General features: G+C 38.6%; 1 protein-coding gene across 2 annotated transcripts in view; it reads right to left on the bottom strand.

Moving 5' to 3' along the window:
* Positions 1 to 14,944, bottom strand: part of HSPA4 (heat shock protein family A (Hsp70) member 4) — a 40,084-nt gene extending 25,140 nt beyond the window's left edge. The window contains exons 1-4 of one of the 2 annotated variants that reach the window (XM_010981451.3): positions 14,585 to 14,944; positions 4,737 to 4,794; positions 2,749 to 2,889; positions 30 to 152 (exon numbers count right to left, since the gene is read on the bottom strand). In XM_010981451.3, coding sequence (XP_010979753.1) covers positions 30 to 152; positions 2,749 to 2,889; positions 4,737 to 4,794; positions 14,585 to 14,691 — 429 coding nt within the window. In that variant the 5' untranslated portion in view covers positions 14,692 to 14,944. Of the gene's footprint in view, positions 1 to 29; positions 153 to 2,748; positions 2,890 to 4,542; positions 4,675 to 4,736; positions 4,795 to 14,584 lie in introns of those variants that run through there. The other variant, XM_064484200.1, reaches the window with a different exon arrangement.
* Positions 14,945 to 19,803: the final 4,859 nt, after the last annotated feature.

Genomic DNA, 19,803 nt, shown 5'->3' with positions numbered 1-19,803 from the left:
CCAAACAAGGTGTAGGGATTCAAACTCACCGAAACAACACAGTCCACGACAGGCTTCTTAAGAACATTTTCTGCTGTTTCCTTCAGTTTAGACAAAAGCATAGCAGTCACCTGCTCCGTGGTAAAATTTCGCTCTTCCTCCATATATTTCACCTGCAATAAAACAAAAGAATCTAAACTTATTATATTTCTTCATATCCTAAAAGCCTAAAATGAACAATCTCTCACACTGTCAATGGAATATTATCTCAAAAGTGAATTAAGAAAGTTAGTTTTGGAAGCAAAAGTAACTTGAAGGTTAGTTTTAGCTTTTTTGACATGCTTGCCAAGCTTGATACCTGGAGTTGGGACACATAAAAGATGTGATGGGACCACCAACAAAATTTGAGACAATTACCTGAGCAGAAGCAAGCTGGTATAGCTCACCATGATCCACAGTATCCCTTCAAAATGAGGTCTAGGGGTGGAAACTTTTACCATCTGAAATACTGTGCATGTTTTATTTTGTTTACTGAATTGACTTTATCGTCGTCACCCCAAATAGGACCTAGTCTAAAGACGGTTTTTGTCAGATTTGTTCACTCTCCTAGGCCCAAGTGCCAAGGACAAATCTGACACAATACTCATTAAAGAATAAATGATGAACAAAAGCTTCAAGATATCCTGCCCTGGATAAAAGTATGCAAATTTGACAAGTTACAAACTCTAAATGTTGAAAGACTCCCTAGAGTAAGGTCCCATTCTACATGCCCATATTCTCCAACTACAATTCAGACCAGAAAATGTCACTTTGTTCTTTTTGCTCCTGCTCTGACTGATCTAGAACACCATCTTCTCCTCTTCTCCTCACTCCCTAGTCCAACCATAATTTACTCTGGTTTAGAATTAAATCGTTTCTCACTTCAACTGTATGATAAAGATGGGAAAATAACCCTCGTAGTAAACCTCTTTCAAAGCTACCTCTTCTTCCCTCATTTGTTTAATTCTTCAACTACTCCAACCTCACTCTTGGACCCACTTGTTCCCAGGTCTTCTCCCTAGTCTCTTTCTCCTTTGGCTCTCACATCATCTCTGGCTAAATCTGCCAATATCCATCCTATTTCTTTTTCTTTTTTTTAATTAAAGTCCATACTTTATTGAGATTTCCTTAGGGTTTTTTTTTAATTTAAGTATAGTTGATTTACAGCGTCTCAGTTGGACAGCAAAGTGATTAAGTTATACCTATATATCTATTCTTTTTCAGATTCTTTTCCACTACACATTATAAGATACTGAATATAGTTTCCTGTGCCATACAGTAGATCCTTGTTTATCTATTTTATACATAGTAGTATGTATCTATTAATCCCAGACTCTTAATTTATCCCCAAGTTTGTTTTCCACATCTGTGAGTCTATTTCTATTTTGTAAATAAACTCATTTGTGTGTGTGTGTTTTTAAGATTTCACACGAGTGATATCATACGGTATTTTTCTCTCTGGTTTACTTTGTGTTAGTGCAAATGGCATTATTTTATTCTTTTTTTTTTTAAATCACTAAGTAGTATTCCACTGTATAAATATACAACAACTTTTTTATCTATTCATCTGTTGGTAGGCATTTAGGCTGCTTTCATGTCTTGGCTATTGTAAAATGTGCTGTTATGAACATCAGGGTGAATGTACCTTTTCGAATTACAGTTTTCATCTTTTTCAGATACATGCCCAAGAATAGGATTGCTAGATCATATGGAAATTCTATGTTTTAGTTTTTTAAGGAACTTCCATAGTGGCTCCACCAATTTACAGTCCCACCAACACTGTAGGAGTGTTCCCTTTCCGCCACACCCTCTTATTCCTTTCTTAACTTTAAGTATCACCCATTTCCTCACCTCTTTTTTCTCCCCTCCCCTGCACTCCAGGTTTATCCATTATTAGGCCCAATCAAACTGTTTTGAAATTATTACCAAAGATACCCTAATAAAACCCAGTGATCATTCTTCACTTATCAGAATTCTTCACTTTCAAAATTCAACTGAACTCTCAGCTACAGTGGTACAACTGACTACCTTTTTCCCACGATTGTCATCATCTCTAGGATTCTGAACCTGTTCCCACGATCCTTTATTTTTCCAACTGGGGTGTCACAAACACCAAATTCCCTTTCTGTAAACTCAGTCGCCTGGAGAACTCAAACACCCTTCCTGATTCCTCTTATCACCTCTGAGTGCAAGAGAGGCACATATGTCCACCCTACCAACCCCCCAACGTCTGAACTTTTTTTTATGATCAGTTCACCGCATGCTTCACAAAGAGACTCTCCTAGATGTCCCAGAGATGGCAAAGACTAAACTCTCCTTTCTCCAAAAGAACACCACCTCTTTCCAATTCTACTGTCAAGAGTATGACCACATATTTCACTAGTTGGTGACTTTACAGGGTTGATTTCTTTACCTGGTCTTCCAAAAGTCATTCACTAAAATCATACCAGAAAGACTGCTGCAACAGTCAACAAGATGAGCAGCAATGGCAGTAACCTTCACACCATCACTACCCATCCGTCCAACTCATATTAACAGCGCCCACCTATGGTTCCCAAACAAAATCTAAATCATTCAAAAAATGGGAAATGGTCTTTACTAGCAAAAACCTTTCCTAAGCATTTGTAAGCATTTTCATTACAACTTGATATTAGAATATTACGATATGTAAGAACCTGACAAAATAAAACACAGTATTTTAATCATAAGGCTTTATCTTGAGAACCTTACCTTTATACCTGTTAACCCAGTGGGCAACTGCACAATATCATACGCAAGTTTAGATTTTTCTGCCTCCACAAATGGATCAGAGAATGCGCGGCCATGAAATCTTTTAAATCCTTGGACTGTGTTCTTTGCATTGGAAATCACCTGTGAGAAAAGATATCACAGTCAAAGAGTGGGAACAGTAATAGCAATTAAATTAGGGAAAAAAGTTCAACACTCTCAGGATTAAATTAGCATCACTTTCATTCCACAAAGTTTCCTTCTGAATTTGTTTTCTTCAGCACTAAAGCTTTCTGAATGTTGCCTCCTAGCATGTGAAGTCAGGTGAGGAAGTTGTATAGGACACACAGTGGCAGAGCTGGGACGAGACTCCAGTTTGTCTTCTCGTGAAGACAGGTCATTATGCTTATAAAAGTATTTTTTGTTATTAAACTTCCAATAAACATTTACATAAAATAACCTTTAGTTTTTAAAAATTACCATAGTTTGTGATTCATACTTTCCAGGAGTCAATTTGGCAATATCAATTCAGATACTCTAATGAAAGAAACTTATTAGCATAAAGGAAAAAAAGATGACACTAAGCACACAAAGATAAATGCAAATAAACTGACAGAATCTTACTTATCACAGCAGAAAACTGCAAAGAGCCTGGAGGGTCCATGACTGGGGAATGGGTAAATAAATTATGGTATATCCATACAGTGGTAAGATTATTTTAGAGTCTAGAAAACAAGTATCTGTATGGTATGATGTCACTTTCTTGGGGGGAGGGTAGAGAAAAACATGTATATGCTCAGGTAGAGTACAAAAGGTTACACATTAAGGTATTAACAATGATTTCTGAATAATGGTAGTACAGTAACTTGCAATATCCTTATACTTCTATATCTGTGTTTTCTAATTTCTTTAGAATAAACTATTGTAATTTATGGGGGGAAATGCTGGCTAAGATATTCCAAAAAAATTAAGAATGAATTTCTGCTTAAGACTTACAGGCTCCTCTTTCCAATGCAGGAGTAAGTGTAACAAGTCTTTTCTGTAAAAACAATATGAGGCCTCCAAAGTGAGGCCCTGTTTCAGTAAGCTGCCAAATAGAAACTCATTATCACAATAACTACATCAACCTAAAACTAGGCAGCCAGTTTAGTACAATAACTATTCTCAATAGTGAAAGCAAGTTTAAAAGCAGGAAGAATTCACTGGAATTTTAGAAGGTGAGAATTTCTAAATAGCTCTGTACTTACCATCTACTATCCCCTAAAACATCTTGAACTTTTTCAAAGTAAGATTATAAAATACTCAATTTAATCAAAAATCAATTGGCCAAGCACCATTTTCTTGGGTTTACAAATCTTGGGCCCTCCCGGGTCCAGAAATACAGTTAATCCTTCTACATAATGCTCCAGGGTGAATCATAAACAGGTGTAACATGCAACTCCTTAATTTTATAGCAACCTCAGACACTCGGGAAAATAAAACTCTTCAGGTTCTACTGCTCTGGTTACTCGGAAACCAGCAAGTATGTCAGGTTCCTGGATTAAAAGTAAACTAATGGCAAGTGTGCTTCTTCTGGTATGCTTTCCTTCCTTGAGAACCTTGATCAACAACATCAAATCTAGAGACAACACTGACCCTAAATATGAGTAAGATGAAAATCCAACAAGACAGTCTTTAAGGAACATTTAAAATACTCAGGAACAAGAAAACCTTGATCATGCAATACCTGGGCAAAATACACCCTAGTAGTTTGCATTAAACAAATTACACTGTTTGTGCTTTTTAAAAGCTACTTGCCTCTCCCTCAAGCACATGAGAAAAGACATCAGGTTTGTCTGTTTCAGTTGTACACCCAGGGGCTCCCAGTGCTGGACACATAATGGACACTGAAATAGTTGCTGAATGGGAAGGATGGACAAACCAGAGAAATAAGTCATTTTAGTAAAAAACAAAAACAAAACAACAACAACAACAAAAAAAAAAAACTCTACCTGGCTTTTAGCTGCTGCTCCAATTGAACGATTCTTAGGACCAAAAGAAACGCAAGCCCTAGAAGATAAAATCATTTAAGCATCAAACCGTATTGAAACATTACATCCAAAACCAAAGCAAGCAAGATTTCTGAGTCTTAGCTTAAAAAGCCCTATAATTTTAACAGCACACAGTAAGTCTGTGACTTTGACCTTTCTGAGTAAAACTATCCATGGAATGGGCTGCTTCTCAGACTAACAGGAGTTCCGTCATTTAGATGTCGAAGCACAAGTTTAATATGACCATGTGTCTAAAATACTACAGAAAGATGGAGTAACCAGTCTCCACTAACACCTAATTCTTTAAATCTGGTGTATATATAAATTCCAATATAAAATAATATACCCTCATATCAATACGTCAATTAAATGTTCTTTTGTTGTAGAACAGCTCGTAACTTCACCAAGAGAATAGTCTATAAACCCTGAAAACAACTCTTTTCCTATTATAAGTAAGTAAAAAGTAATTTTTCTAGAACTAGCTTCTAGAACTAGGACTCAATTTCTGACAAGGAACCTGTCATTCTGACTTCTGAACACATTCTTCCAAATCAATTCATATACTTCCTGCTGGTTTGATCTATATGTTGCTTATTTTAGAAAGCAAAATTGAAACCTGCTTAAAGGTATAACTACTTTAAAACACTGTTTAAGCTTAAGAAGTCAGCTATACTGGAGCTGATGCTTTTGCTATCATGGCCTCTGTGCTTCCCTCTATGCTTTTCTCTCTAACTTATCCCTCTGGAACCTTGCCCCACGTTTCCTTTACTTTCACATATTTGTCGCCTCTCTTTCCAGTAGCTGTTTTCTCTCAACCTAAAAGACCAAATTTACCCACACCACCCCAAAAATCCTAAAAAACAAAGCTCTTCCCAGAGTCCATTTCCCCCTTAGTTACTTACGAAAAGCATTCTCTTCCTCCAACTCTAATAACAACCACTGCATAAATTTATGTGTACTATCTCATTTAACCCTCCTAAGCACTTTATTCTATCCTCACTTTAAAGGAGAGTCCAAAAATGTATTAACAAGTAAATTTATCCACAATCATACAATCTGCAAGTGTTGGGGCTCAGAACTCTAGATCATTTCTCCATACTTAACACGGTAGCTAGTTTTGACCCTCTCTATCCTCCCTGGACCCCTAATTCTTCCAATTTAGCAGAATGAATAAGAGTAAGGGCTCTGAAGTCATATTGCCTTGGTCCAAATCTGACCACGTTAGATGACCTACTACACTAAGTAGAACTGTTTCACTTAGATAAACTTACCACCCCTGTACAAACTGGCCATATGCTGGGCTTCTCTGCAACTCATCAACCCTTTCCAACCAATGGTGTAAGAATCCCTGTGAGCCAATCTCCCAGAGCAGTTATAGGCAACTATGAATATATATTAATATGCACAACCTGAGATCTCATCGGATTTCCTACAAACCCTAAGCTCTATGGCCCTAGAACATGCTGGGGTTAGCCCTCAAGATGCACAGGTGTCAACCTCAGCATTTCTGCAAATATACCACCAATCACTCGAAAAAAATTTCCTGAGTACCACTTAAATATCTCTCCTATCACAGCCCAAAATGTCCTTTAGGAGAATGCAATCTCCTTCTTACCCACTCCATTCACCCTCTCCATTTGTAGTCTATGCATGGAATCTTACCCACTCCATTCACCCTCTCCATTTCTAGTCTATGCATGGAAACCTATTATCCTTCTAAAAGCCACCAGACCTGAATTTCTAAAAGGTATCTCACCAGGATCTCAATCCCAACATAACCAAATGGTAGCATTATTTATCTTCCATTGTTTCCTGAAGCCCTGTCTTCAAACCTTCATCTCCTCAAAACAATACTAGCTCCAAGAATAAGAAAATTAATGTTTCCAACTTTACTATATATCCTTTTGAAGGGTTAATTTCCTATTCTAACTCAGTTAACTCTGAATATGCCTTGCTTCTAATTACCTTCCAAACAAAACCAATCACCAACAACAACAACAAAAAAACCCAGGCCGGAAGGCCTCTCACAATCCCAACCCCACCCCCATTTCCCAGCTCCACATCATGCACAGTGCCCCAATACAAGACAGTCATCCAATCTTCCTGCTTTGCTCTACTACATTTGCCACCTGAAATGTTCTGATCCTTCTAAATCTCATTCATTCTCCAGAAATATCACACACTTTGTGAAGCCTTCCCAAGCCCCCTCAAATAAAAATCGTTTCTACCTGTTAAAACTTATTAGACTTGGCTTAAAACTTACTGGACTTTGGGGAATGCAAATGTAGAACATCTCCATCATCACAGAATGTTGTACTGTACAGAGTTGCTTTAGGTAATATTCTCTGTGAAGTCAATTAACATTTTTACTTTTAAAATCTATGTCTGCTCTCTCTTTTTTTTTTTTTGGTGGAGGGGAGGTAATTAAGTTTGCTTGTTTGTTTGTTTGTTTGTTTATTAACTTATCTTTAGTGGATATACTGGGGATTGAACCCAGGACCTCATGTATGCTAAGCATGCACTCTACCACTTGAGCTGTACCATCCCCTATATCTGCTCTCTTAACAGTAATAGTGTTTCATACATCTTGAAAAGCTAAAGTTTATCTCAGTTCAAATTATTCACTTTTTTCATCTGTGCATGCATACACTACAAACAGTTGCCAACTTCTAACAAAGCAATCAAATGTCACTAATGGAATGTCCATCTTGACCACATAATGTAACAACTATATCTCAACAAGGCCTAAATCTTGCAAGGTATAAGCAGGGTCCACATTCTTATCATACTGTAGAAAATGAATATGTTACATAATCCTTACAGTCTAAAAAGTTCTGTAACAATAAGCGAACTATTGCACTGAAGAAAGAAACTCTTAGCTTTTCCACTTTACCATTAACTTGACTGAGTTGAACAAACATGCAGTACAAAGATCTCAGGCTCTAGAATCAGACAGTATGAGTCTGTCTAAATCCCTTCTCTGACCTTCTCTGTTGCTTAACTTCTCTGAAATTCAATTTGCTTATCTCTAAAATCGGAAAAATTACAGCACCTACCTCATATGGTTGTTATAAGGATTAAATTTGTTGACCTACTTTTAAAGGACTTGTATTAGAGACTGGCACATCATAAATAATAAAATATTGCTATTATTAAACCTCCAATGAAGCCTTGGTCTGAGTTTCACACGAAAAATACCAACTAGCTTACAATGAATGTTCTGCTTCACCTCAAATTTCCCACTAAAATCATCAGCCATCTTTAAAATACTGAGGAATTAAAGTCCTACCATTTTCTTTTCAAAAGGACAATTGAGGGTCAATTTGTCAAACAGCACAAACTGAAAGGGTTTTTAAATTTGAAGCTTATACAAAGAAACCTAACATTGAAATATGAAGAAAACCCAAAAAGATTAAGTCAAATAGTAGAGCCAACGCTAGAACCTATTCAGTCCTTTCTAGTGCAAGTTCATCAAAGAAAATTAGAAAACAGTGAAGTATAAAGAAAAACATAATGGTTATCAGTAATTCCACAATCATTCCCCTCCCACCATAGATGGCCACCATCACCATTTAGGTAAATACTCCTAGGCAACCTTAATAAATATACTAATTCTTAAAAAAAAAAAAAAAAGCTAAATACCCCCATTCAGTCTGTTTCTCCTCAACATACACTCTCAAAAATCTTCAGTGACAATGATTCTGTCATGAGGATATTGACGGGAACAAGACATTTAAAGAAAATGTACTATTTCCAACTTGCCAGGAATTCCAAAGTTTGCACACTGCCTGCATGCAATCCCTATCTACCCCAGGAAGCCTCTTTCTTCCAAGCAGGTCTTACTCCCTTGTCCTACAGCTTTCATTTCTAAGCCTTCATATCCCAGGCAGTGTGCTAAGCATTCTACATTTGATTCTCCCAAATACACTTAAGAACTATTACTGACCCAATTTTATACATGAGGAACTGAAGTCAAGTTAACGTACCCAGAAATATAACTAGTTAACATTACAGTCCAAGATTCACAATAAGACTCTCGAACTTCAAATCCCACACATACATACTTTTGTACTGCCGACCAAACCCATTAGATTCATTCCTATTTCTATACCTCCATTCAGACTGTCTCAACCCTTTCTTTCACGTTACTAATCTTACTTGCTCAAGTCCCACTCCTGCTTTTCCTCATCGCTCCATCTCTCAGTGATGTAACGTCTCCTCTGAACTTGTACTTAATAACCTTGTCCACAGCTGTACTCTCTTATTGTTATTCTATTTACCGTTGCTTTATGTCATTCATATTTTCAACTAGAAAGATTACATCTCCACAGCAGGACTCATACTTCCTCTATACTAGGCCAAGTCAATGCTGCTAAAAACAGCAGTACTCAAGACAGGTGCTGCTTGACTGATAGCACTTTTCCTCCATTCCAAACTACAGGTTGACATTACATGAAGTTATGTCATGGATTTGACATTACAAGACTCCACTGTTCTAATCTTCGAGTCCTAGAAATAATAATCTTTTTAAACCAGAGAACAGCATTGTTCTCTTTCCTGGGTAAGACATAATTACTGACCAAACATTTACACACATTCTGATAGGATGTTATGAACAGCTGCAATTGGCACAGATCATTAAAAGGCAAAGTTTCATGTTTAAAAGTATGTGTAGAACTGTTCTCATGAGATTAAGACTATAATTCAATTTCTTAAACAGTATAAAAAACTGAGTTTTTCAAAGAACTAACATAATATTTAGACTATCAAATAAGAAATGTAGGCAAAACTGGCATGAAAATGGTTATTATGTTAATTAGTGTATCCTCTAGTCACTGCCTTATTAGCCCTGAACTAGAAAGTACCCAAAAATTGATATCAACAACTCATACTTGCAAGATGTGCAGCTCCTAAAGAAACACAAATTCTGAGTCAATAAGACTTGCACATTAAAAGCTACGTATTTGATGAACCCAAAAGGCAAACTTCTATAATTTCATTTACCGATCCAATTTACAGTCCATTGATAGATTTAAAAAATACAAAAAAGGTAAGTAATAACAGCATTATTAGCAAATATGCAGGCAGTATTTAGGATGTGACAGGCATTGTTATAAACACTTTATAGTTTTAACTCGTCATAATTCTCACAAACCCCAGTGAAATAGAGAAATCACTTATGTTGCTGGTATAATCCCTTAAATTTCTGTAAAGTATCCTGGCAATATATACTGAAATTCTAAGCATATATTTTGAAAATCTATCCAACAAGCAAAGTTAACTCGTAAACATAAATATAAAAGACTACTTGTTGAAGACTATTTCTAATCACAAAAAATTAGAAATAACCAGAGCATTTATGCAAAGCATGTTACAGCCATAATATGGACTATTATATATTTAAAGGGGTAGATTCATATTTATTGACTCTGAAAGACATCTACCATGTAAGTAAAACAAAACAGTTATAAAATATATTTCAATCCTATTTGTTTATAAGGGCGTGTGTGCCCCCTACATATATTTGTAGAAGTATAGAAAAAGCTATGCAAAGATACACAGCAAACAATTAAAGAGGAAATGTAATTTTACTTTAACACTTCAGTGTTTTTATTGTTCAAACAAGTATTTTATTAAGTCAGGAAAAAAAGTTTTAATTTAGGAAACCCAATTTAGAATATAATGACAAAGTTCTTGTAGACTACTCCTATCAGTTTTGTATATGAGGTGTCATATGTTAGTTCTTATATGAGCCTAAGAAACTACTTTAATAATCTCTGCAATTAGACACTAGGAGAAGTGTAAGTAGTCTGAAGCGTTAGTTAACAAATCAACTTTCCCTTTCTCTGAACCGGAAAAATTCGAGTCATCCTGCAGCTCTACTTAGATCTACACATGTAAAGACGCCTACTCCATAGAGGAAAACTTCTTTTTTGAAGTATAGTTATCTTCAATGTTGTGTTAGTTTCTGGTGGTGCACAGCATAGTAATTCAGTTATATGTATACATATGTTTCCATTACAGGTTATTACAAGCTATTGAATATAGTTCCCTATACATTAGGTCCTTCTTGTTTATCTATTTCATATATAGTAGTTAGTATCCACAAATTCCAAACTCCTAATTTACTCCCCTGCTTCCACTTTGTTAACCATAAGTTTGTTTCCTATGTCTGGGAGTCTGTAAATAAGTTCCTTTGTGTCATTTTTTTTTAGATTCTACATACAGGTGATATCACATGATATTTGTCTTTCTGTCTGACTTACTTCACTTAGTATGATAATCTCTAGGTCCATCCAAGAGGAACATTTTTCTTGCACAAATAAGGCATCAGATGTTAATCTGCCAGTTAACCAGAATTTACACATACTTTCAGCTTTTGCTCTCTCAAGGGCAGTTATTAATAGACAATTTCATCTCTTCAAATTCTAATATATTGTTTTATTAGGAACCAAATCCATTAAAATAATATAAACTACCCATACACAAGATTTTAAGTAACTCATCTCTACCCTATAAATTTTGCAAAGTACAGCTCAACTAACTCCTGTAATGTTTACCAGTTCGTTAACACTCTTATTCCAAAGAAGCTTTAAGGATGTACCCTTTCCACAATAATGATGCAACTAAATATAAAAACAGGCTTTCCATCTTATTCCAAAGCCTCTGGTCAAAAAACATCACTACAGACACTTATAGTTTAAAACTCCAAAGTTTATTTCAAAGCCACCCACATTTTTCTCTCTCCTGCTACCACACTAGTGGAGAGCAACATCAACTCCCACGTGAACTAAATATTGCAATAGCCTCCTAAGTATCCTGCTTCTCTTGCCCTTCTCAAGTAAATCCATTCCCCACAAAATAAAAAGCCAATCACATTTTTTAAATATTAACTAGATCACTTCCCACAGTTCCTAGGTAAAAATCCTTAACATGACTTACAAAGCCCAGCCATAGTCTAGTCCACCCTGCCTAACTCCTCTCCAGGTTGAATTCAACGGCATTCTTTCAAGTAGCTTAAGAGTAGCTATAAACCTCAGTCCAACGACTGTACCAAACTCTTCTTGCCTCAGGTCTTCCTCACCTGCTATTGGTTCTGCAGGGAATTCCTCACTCTCACCACCACCTCAGTGGTTAATTCCTACTCATTCTCCGAGTCTCAATTTAAATGGCATTTTTTAAAGAGCACCTTCCATCACCACCCCAAATCCACATTTTTTTTTTTTTTTGGCGGGGGAGGTAATTAGGTTTAGTTATTTATTTTTTTGGAGGAGGTACTGGGGACTGAATCCAGGACCTTGTGCATGCTCAGCAAGTGCTCTACCACTTCAGCCATATCCTCCCTCGCCAAATCCAATTTAAATTAGGTCCCCCTATCACTATATTCTGTACTTTGCCACCTGAGCCATTACCACACCTAGTAATTATATATTTGTATAGCATCTGACTTTCTCCACCAGCCAAATCCAGGATGGCAGGATCTTGTTTGTATATCAGAATACCTCCAGTGCTTGCTTAGCACAATGGCTGACATATTGGAAGCACTCATTATTTACTAAAAGGAAGCCTAAACTTTGTGGGAAAGCAATGGTCTCATCTGGGTAACTCAACTGGCTCCTCAGAAACAGAATCCAAATCCTGTCGTACCCACAATTTGAAATGAGTTAACTTCCATCATACCCAACCCTCCAGAACCTCCATCTCATTCCATTCTCACACTAAAACAAACCTACATCACAGTCCCGGGGTACCTGAGATACAAATCCTTTCTTCGGTAACCACTACCAAAAAAATAAATAAATCGACCTTTCTACTCCCATGTTCTACTTAAGACTCCAAAACAGAAATCTAAGCAAATCAAGATCATAGTTGAAAAATTACTTGAATGTATATTATTCCTTTCAGTTCCTGAGAAATACAAGGAAAACATATAAAGAAAAGCATGTATAAATATTTAAACTCTTATCACAATTACAGTGTATCTGGTCACCCACCAAGTAGTCTTTGGTACAAATTTAACTGTGATCTGGGAAGATTAAATTCTTTTCTGAAACAATTATTTCAGTTCCTAAAACTGAGATTCATGGTAAAACCGTTGTAGTTGTTGTGTGTCTAAAGGAGGGAAAGAAAGAATGGAAGTCTAAAAGGATAGACAGGAACACTTTGTTTCAGTATTTAGAATTCTCTTCCCTTTGGAGCTAAAGCATGTTCAATTCTAGGTAGGAAAAAACAAAGAAGTTACATACCTAACTCAGTGTTCTAAGCCTTTTTAATTCTTTGGGGAAGATTATCTTTACAGACGAAGGATCCATGGAAGACAATATCAAATAGGGAATTATTGTTTAAATACTTAAAAACAAACTTCAATGCTAAAAAAAACTTAAGTGTACACTTCCCTGAAAATACTAACTAGATCCACTGTTAAAAATTATAAAAATGGAAGGAGCGGGAGGACGCTACTAGCTTGTAACTGCTAATGGGTACAGGGTTTCTTTCTGGACTGATGAAAATGTTTCAAAATTGGGTGGATGGTGCACAATTCTGTAACTACACTAAAAACAATCAAACATTTTGAATGAGTTAACTGTAACGTATGTGAATTTTATCTCAATAAAACTGTTAAAACTATTAAAAAAATTCAGAAAGAAACATCGAACTGTTTTTGGATCTGTGATGAGATAAAGACATGGGTTAGGTCTAAAATAAGAGGCAGAAATTTGACAAGTTTAAGGGAAATGCTGGGAGGATTCTGGGTAGCAAAGATCAGTCTAGTAGACGAAGCAAGAGTTGGCCAGAAATCTATCACCGAAAAAGCATGACAGGTGTGAAAAATAGGCCTTAAAACAGACAGCATTAATGAGCTACACTGAGAACCTAGCAAAAAATACGCAGCTTTTTAGAAGACTTTGTTCAAAAGGAGGCCAACGAATTCAAAAGTATGTACTCAAAAAGTAGACTCACGCTAACCAAGGAAAGACCTAGGTGAGTCATGGTCTTTTTAGCGTTGTAACTATACAGGTCCATTAACTTACTGTAGGTCCTAAAAAAAAGTGAGCCCCTGAGTCATTCATTAACAATTGCGGCCCACACCCTCGTTGGAATGTATTATCATGAAAGTGGGAACACTACAGAGGTACATGCGCACAGAATGATACCAGAGAATGACCCAACATAGTCCAATATACTGAAACGATGTGAAAAATCAAAGTGAATGCAAAGGTATCTGAAAGTCGATTTTATTCAGTCTGTTTCTGATAACCTTCCGTGCCAACCCAATTTCAAGACCTCCGGTGCTCCGGCTCCCTCTCTTCCGGGCGCCACCCCGCCCCCACTCACGTGGGGCTCCGGCCGCCCCACCGTCTTACTGCCGGCAGAAACCAGAACCAGTCCAATTCAACTAACTTCTACTAAGCGCCTGCCGTGTGCAAAGCTCCGAACTCTGTGCTGGGCTGAAGAAGCGTCAGTATGCCCTGAGCCTAGTATCTGCTCTCTAAAAGAGCATTTCTGTCCCACGCACAGGCCTGCCTTCCCTCCAGCTCCTACTCATGCCCTCCGCTGGTCCTAATACCCACTCACAGCCTTCGCTCAGCAGCCGGCCCACAAGAAAAAGGCCGCCCCCGACGCAGACCCACACGGGAAGTCGCGGCCCCTAGTGACCTAACACCCGGGGGGGGGGTTCCCTATCCACCAGGGCCTGGGCTCGGAACGGAGAAGACTCCCCGCCCCGCGCTCCCCAAGCCGCGAGGGTCACAGACCGGAGCAAGCGCCACCTCCCCACCCCCCAATGCATGCGGCTGGCCCCCACTCACGGCGTGCAGCGGTCGCTGTACTCATTAGCGATCGTTTCGATGCCGCCGGCGCGGGCTACAGCGACGTAACAGCTCTGGAAGCCCAGGTCTATGCCCACCACCGACATGGCGCCGGCTACAGCTCGGGCTCGAACCCGGTCCGGCCGGCAAGACAGGACACGGACCCCGGCGGGGCTGGGGCGCGGAAACTGGACCGTGTGGGCCGGAGGACCGAGGCTAATGGAGGACGTACAGGTGTCCACGCCAGAGGTTAGGTTCTTGGAAGGAGGGCCGCAGCAGAGGGCACTGCTCAGGCCGGCTCCGGCTCAGCGGCAGCACAGGGAGCGCCGGTAGCGGGGGCGGAGAAGATCTCGAAAGATCTCGTTGCGACGAGAGTAAAGCCGCAGCGCGAGAACTGCGTAGAATGTTCTCGCGAGACTGCGGCTCAGCTGCGTTTGCTTCTGAGGCCCCGCCCCCTGTTACGCACAAATGTACGTCACGTCCAACCTCGGGAACCTGGGAAGGGACAGGGCGGCTGAAAAATGGTTGGGAGGCGGGGCTGGCCAGTTGAGCCTGCGCACAGAACTCGCCGCAGCCCTCACTGCGGCGGCAGAGTAGTGGAGCCCGTCTCCTTTCAGAAGGAAGTGGGAGAGCCGGCTTGAGGCAAAATACTGAGGACCAGCTGTTGGCCTACTTCTACCGTTTTTCTTTAGCTTAAAGAAACTTCTGACTGTGGCACCTTCTGCGTCCCACCTTGTGTAGGGCCCTCCAAAATGGGAATGCTAACTAACGTTCAAAGTCCAGAGGGCCCTCTCTCTTCTACTCCTCTTAGGGTACATTAGTGGGTAGAGGAGAAAGCAGCCGTTGGAACTCGGCCCTGAGCAGGCTCTGTCAAGCACCCCCTTTTCCAGCAGAGGGGAGAAAGCCTCTCTGAATCCCACCGCCTTGTTTTTTTCATTCAGCCTTTCGCACTATTTTCTAAACCACTCCTGTCCTTAGATCTGATTGAGGGGCCGAGGGCACTTAAGTCTTTTAATCCCCAACCCATTCTAAGCACCTGTCTCCAGCTGGCGCACAGAGATAGATGACACGTCCTACCTACTTTCAAAATAGCCAGTAAATGGCAGGATTACAGGAAGCTAATGACCCTTAATCTTCAGGGCCCCTTCCTTGCTCCAACACCTTGAAGAGCAGTGTTGCTGAGTTACAACGTATTCCAGGTGTGGAGGAAAAGCCAGCTGGCGATCATGAAGCAACTCTATGTAATAAGCATTTCTGATAAATCACTTAAAGAAAACTCAGAAGAAAGGGAATCTGAATCTCCCCATTTCCAGTAGTTTGTTGTGATTTTTTTTGCTCTAAAGATTTACTTTGTAATTATTTTTTAAGGGTCCCCAACATGGTATAAGCTTCAACCACACAAAACCTGAAACCAGCCAATATCAAGGATTGCTAAACAAGTAAATGGGATCCCACTACAGGGTGACAAGTGTTGTATGTACAAAATGGGGAGACTAGGAGGACTTCCCAGAAAAGCGAAAGGCTACTTTCAAGTTGGAAAAAACAGTAATAGAGAGCTAGTCTACAGTGAAAAGAACCACAAAAAGATCTGTATTACTCAAACTCAGAGCTAGATCAATTAAACCATTTAATAAAGTGAATGAGCAAAGAGGAAAGTACATTTTACCAAATCTCTGCATTTGCTACTATGAAGGCACCTCAGTCTAAGAACAGCACCTAAAGCCCTCACTGTGTGCCTTTAAGCTTGCTGATTACCACACATTTTGGCTAAATCAAACCTGTTTTTGTCTTCAAAGACAAATACTGAGTGCTCCCTGAGGCTGTAGTAGAGGCATAGAGGCAGCAAGGAGAAGCCTTGGAAAAAGAAAACAAGGACAAGTGGATGCTTGTACACCAGTATTCACAGCATTATTCACAATAGCCAAAAGGTGGAAACAACCCAAATGTCCATTGATGCATGAATGTGTTTTTAACATGTGGTATATACATACGATGGGATATTATGCAGCCTCAAAAAGGAACAAAATTCTAAAACAAACTTATGGTTACCAGGGGGAAGGGGGTGGGAAGGGATAAATTGGGAGTTCAAGATTTGCAGATACTAATATATATAAAATAAAGTTCATACTGTATAGCACAGGGAACTGTATTCAATATCTTGTAGTAACTTGTGAAAAAGAATATGAAAACAAATATATGTATGTTCATGTATGATTGAAGCATTGTGTTGGACACCACAAATTGACACATTGTAACTGACTATATACTTCAATAAAATATATATATACAAAAAAAGGAACACGATTCTAACACATGCTACAACATGGTTGAACCTTAACACCATGTTAAGTCAAAGAAACTAGACACAAAAAAGTTTATATAATCCCATTTATGCAAGGCAACTAGAATAGGCAAATTCACAGACAGAAAGTAGAATAGTAGTCACCAGTGGCTTGATAGTGGGGGGATGGAAAGGTATTGTTTAATTGGTACAGAGTATCAGCTGAGAATGATGAAAAAGTTCTGTAGATAGTGCTGATGGTTGCACAATGTGAATGTACTTAATGCCACTGATTTGCATACTTGAAAATAGTTAAAATGGTAAGTTTTGTTGTGCATATTTTACCACAGTTTTAAAAGTTTTTTTTTTCTAAGTCGACCTTTCCTCTAACTGCTATTTTTCTCCCACCTAGGAGAATATCAATAACATCACAATAACATCAAATACATTACTGGCTGTAATTATAACAGAGTCCTATCTCCATCTGTCTGCTCTGGGTTATTAAGCACCTGATGAACAAAAGCCAGGGTGTAAGCAGATAGGGTAGGGGATCCCCAGAGAAGAAGAACCAGATGTGGTTTTCTTGACATAAACGAAGCCATTTTTGGTCTAAACCATTTTGTGATCTAAGCCTAGCCACAATTCTTGCCCTTAAACAAGACTCAGTAATTAATGATCTTAAGGAAAGTGAGGGAATGCAGGAACAAAGGAAAAGCAAGCAGTCAAGAAACAATAGTTCAATAGTAAAACAGTCCTCGTTCCTCCTCAAGGGATGTCCATAACAATCTGATACACATCTGTCAGTTCTATGGGAACTAAGGCCCCCGCTTAGGTAGAGGATGGAATAATGATGTTGAGCTTTTCTGACCCTCATGGCTTCAATTAGCTAAAGCTTTGTCCCAATTCTATGTCAAATTCTCCTCTGCTCAAGCCCCTTCATGAATATGCATAGACTGCCGAAGCCTCTTCATCGATATGCATGTACCCTTAGCTTAAAACTTCCTCAATTTTGCTGTTTGGGGAGACACTGCTTTGGGAAAGATCCCCAGTGTTCCCCTTACTTGCTGCAAGTAATAAATCCTTCCTTCTGGTCTTTGGCTTGATCGTGTCTTTTGACTCAACACCCACCGAAAGGTGAATCCAGTTTTTTGGAGGTTTTTTTGTTTGTTTGTTTGTTTGAATTCAGTTTTTGAGTAATAAGGCTGCCCTTTGCTGAAATGCCTAAACTACCTAAAAGATTACTATGACTGGGTTATGGACTCTGTCTCTGCTTTCTGTCTTGCAGGAGGCCTCCACAACCTTTAGCTAAATTGGCAAAAAGCACATCCATATCTTTTTCTGTTCCAACTTCATACCTACCTGCCTTATTTGCCTTGGCACTGGTTCCAGTTAAAATACCACTGAGCCTATCAATCTTTTTCACAATTTGTCCTTCTCAAAATAAAGCGTAACTAACATCAGTCACAGAGAGTACTCATCCTGCTAAAAATAGTTCCCTGGATCATCAAACTTATAGCTCAAGAGGCTATTCTGGGATATTTAAATAAATGAAGTCAGAAAAAGTTATTTAAGAATTCTAAAGAATCTAAAGGGACAAGCTTCCAAGAATCACAATTGTGAAGCAATAAATTTGCCAGCATATTTAATGTTAGAGGCACTGTGGGTGGAGCACAAATTCTTTTCTAAAATACTCAGAGCATCTTGCATATTTTAGAAGGAAGTTGTCAAATATCTTTCCCTGGTATGATGATTAAATTTAATTCTAAGCAGTTAGCAAGGCTTTTGTTTGTTCATTTTAAATATACAGTATTCAGGAATGAATGAAAATAAACAGTGTTCATAGCCTTTCCACCACGAGACAAAACTTTCTCAGTCAGTTGTGAATTCATAATCTTCCCTGCCAAGTGTTCAGTGGAATCGTGTCCTACATTCTGGAGCAGCTTCTGCAATTCTTTGCTTCACGAGGAATGTGCAAGCTCAGATAATGGTGTTTTCTGGCTTCAGTGATATCACAGTGAGTGGACCAGGGTGATAGTCAAAGCAGCACTCCTTTCTTAAACTCTAAAATTCTAATAACTCAATAATATAGGAATTACCTCATCTCTACCGCCTACAGTACATGCCATTGTGCTGAGTGATTTGGATATAATAATTCATTTAATCTTCACAGCAGACCAATTAGGTAGGTGTTATTTTCCAGTTTTAAAGATGGAAAAAAACAGGCCTGATAAGGTTAAACAACTTGTTAAAGGTCACACAGCTTTTAAAACTCTGACTTCAACTGTGGCCTCCTGCAACTACACCACCGATTTCTTTAAGCTCCTGTGCCTTGTAAAGGCTCATGGGAATAATTATGGGAAACACAAAAGGATAAGACAAATAATTCAATGAGGGTCATTTACTGTTGATGTTTTGGAATACTTTCCTTCCTTTCAGTAGTTTTGTTTGTTTGGTTTTTGGCGGGGGATGGGGGAGGTAACTGGATTTATTTATTTATTTATTTTTTAACTACAATACTGAGGATGGAACCCAAGACCTCATGCATGCTGGACATGCACTCTACCACTGAGCTGTACCCTCCACTCCACCTTTCAGTATTTTTGTTATGTATATACAATGGTTGAATTTGGTTGTGCCTTTTTTAATATTAGGTTAAATTAGACTTCCCTAACCTGTGTTCTGTGAGCTATTAATAGGTTAATATTACCATTTTAAATGCTCTGATAGGCCTAGAGAAAACCTGCTTAAACTTTGTTTAATTATGAATATAAGTGTAAATATAAGAAGTACTGGTCAAGAGCACAATTTAGTCTCCAATTTTTTTCCCTCAAGTATTTTTCTAATCATAACACTGTTCTGATACAGAAACTACCATTACAGTTCTCTTCTAACTCCAATTGGCTGAAATCCTAGTGTCCTTCCTCACTGTATCATAATA

This window comes from Camelus dromedarius, chromosome 3 (assembly GCF_036321535.1).
Source record: "Camelus dromedarius isolate mCamDro1 chromosome 3, mCamDro1.pat, whole genome shotgun sequence".
NCBI classification, from domain to species: domain Eukaryota; kingdom Metazoa; phylum Chordata; class Mammalia; order Artiodactyla; family Camelidae; genus Camelus; species Camelus dromedarius.
Note: the sequence above shows the minus strand (reverse complement) of the source record. Positions and strands in the feature narration are given on the sequence as shown.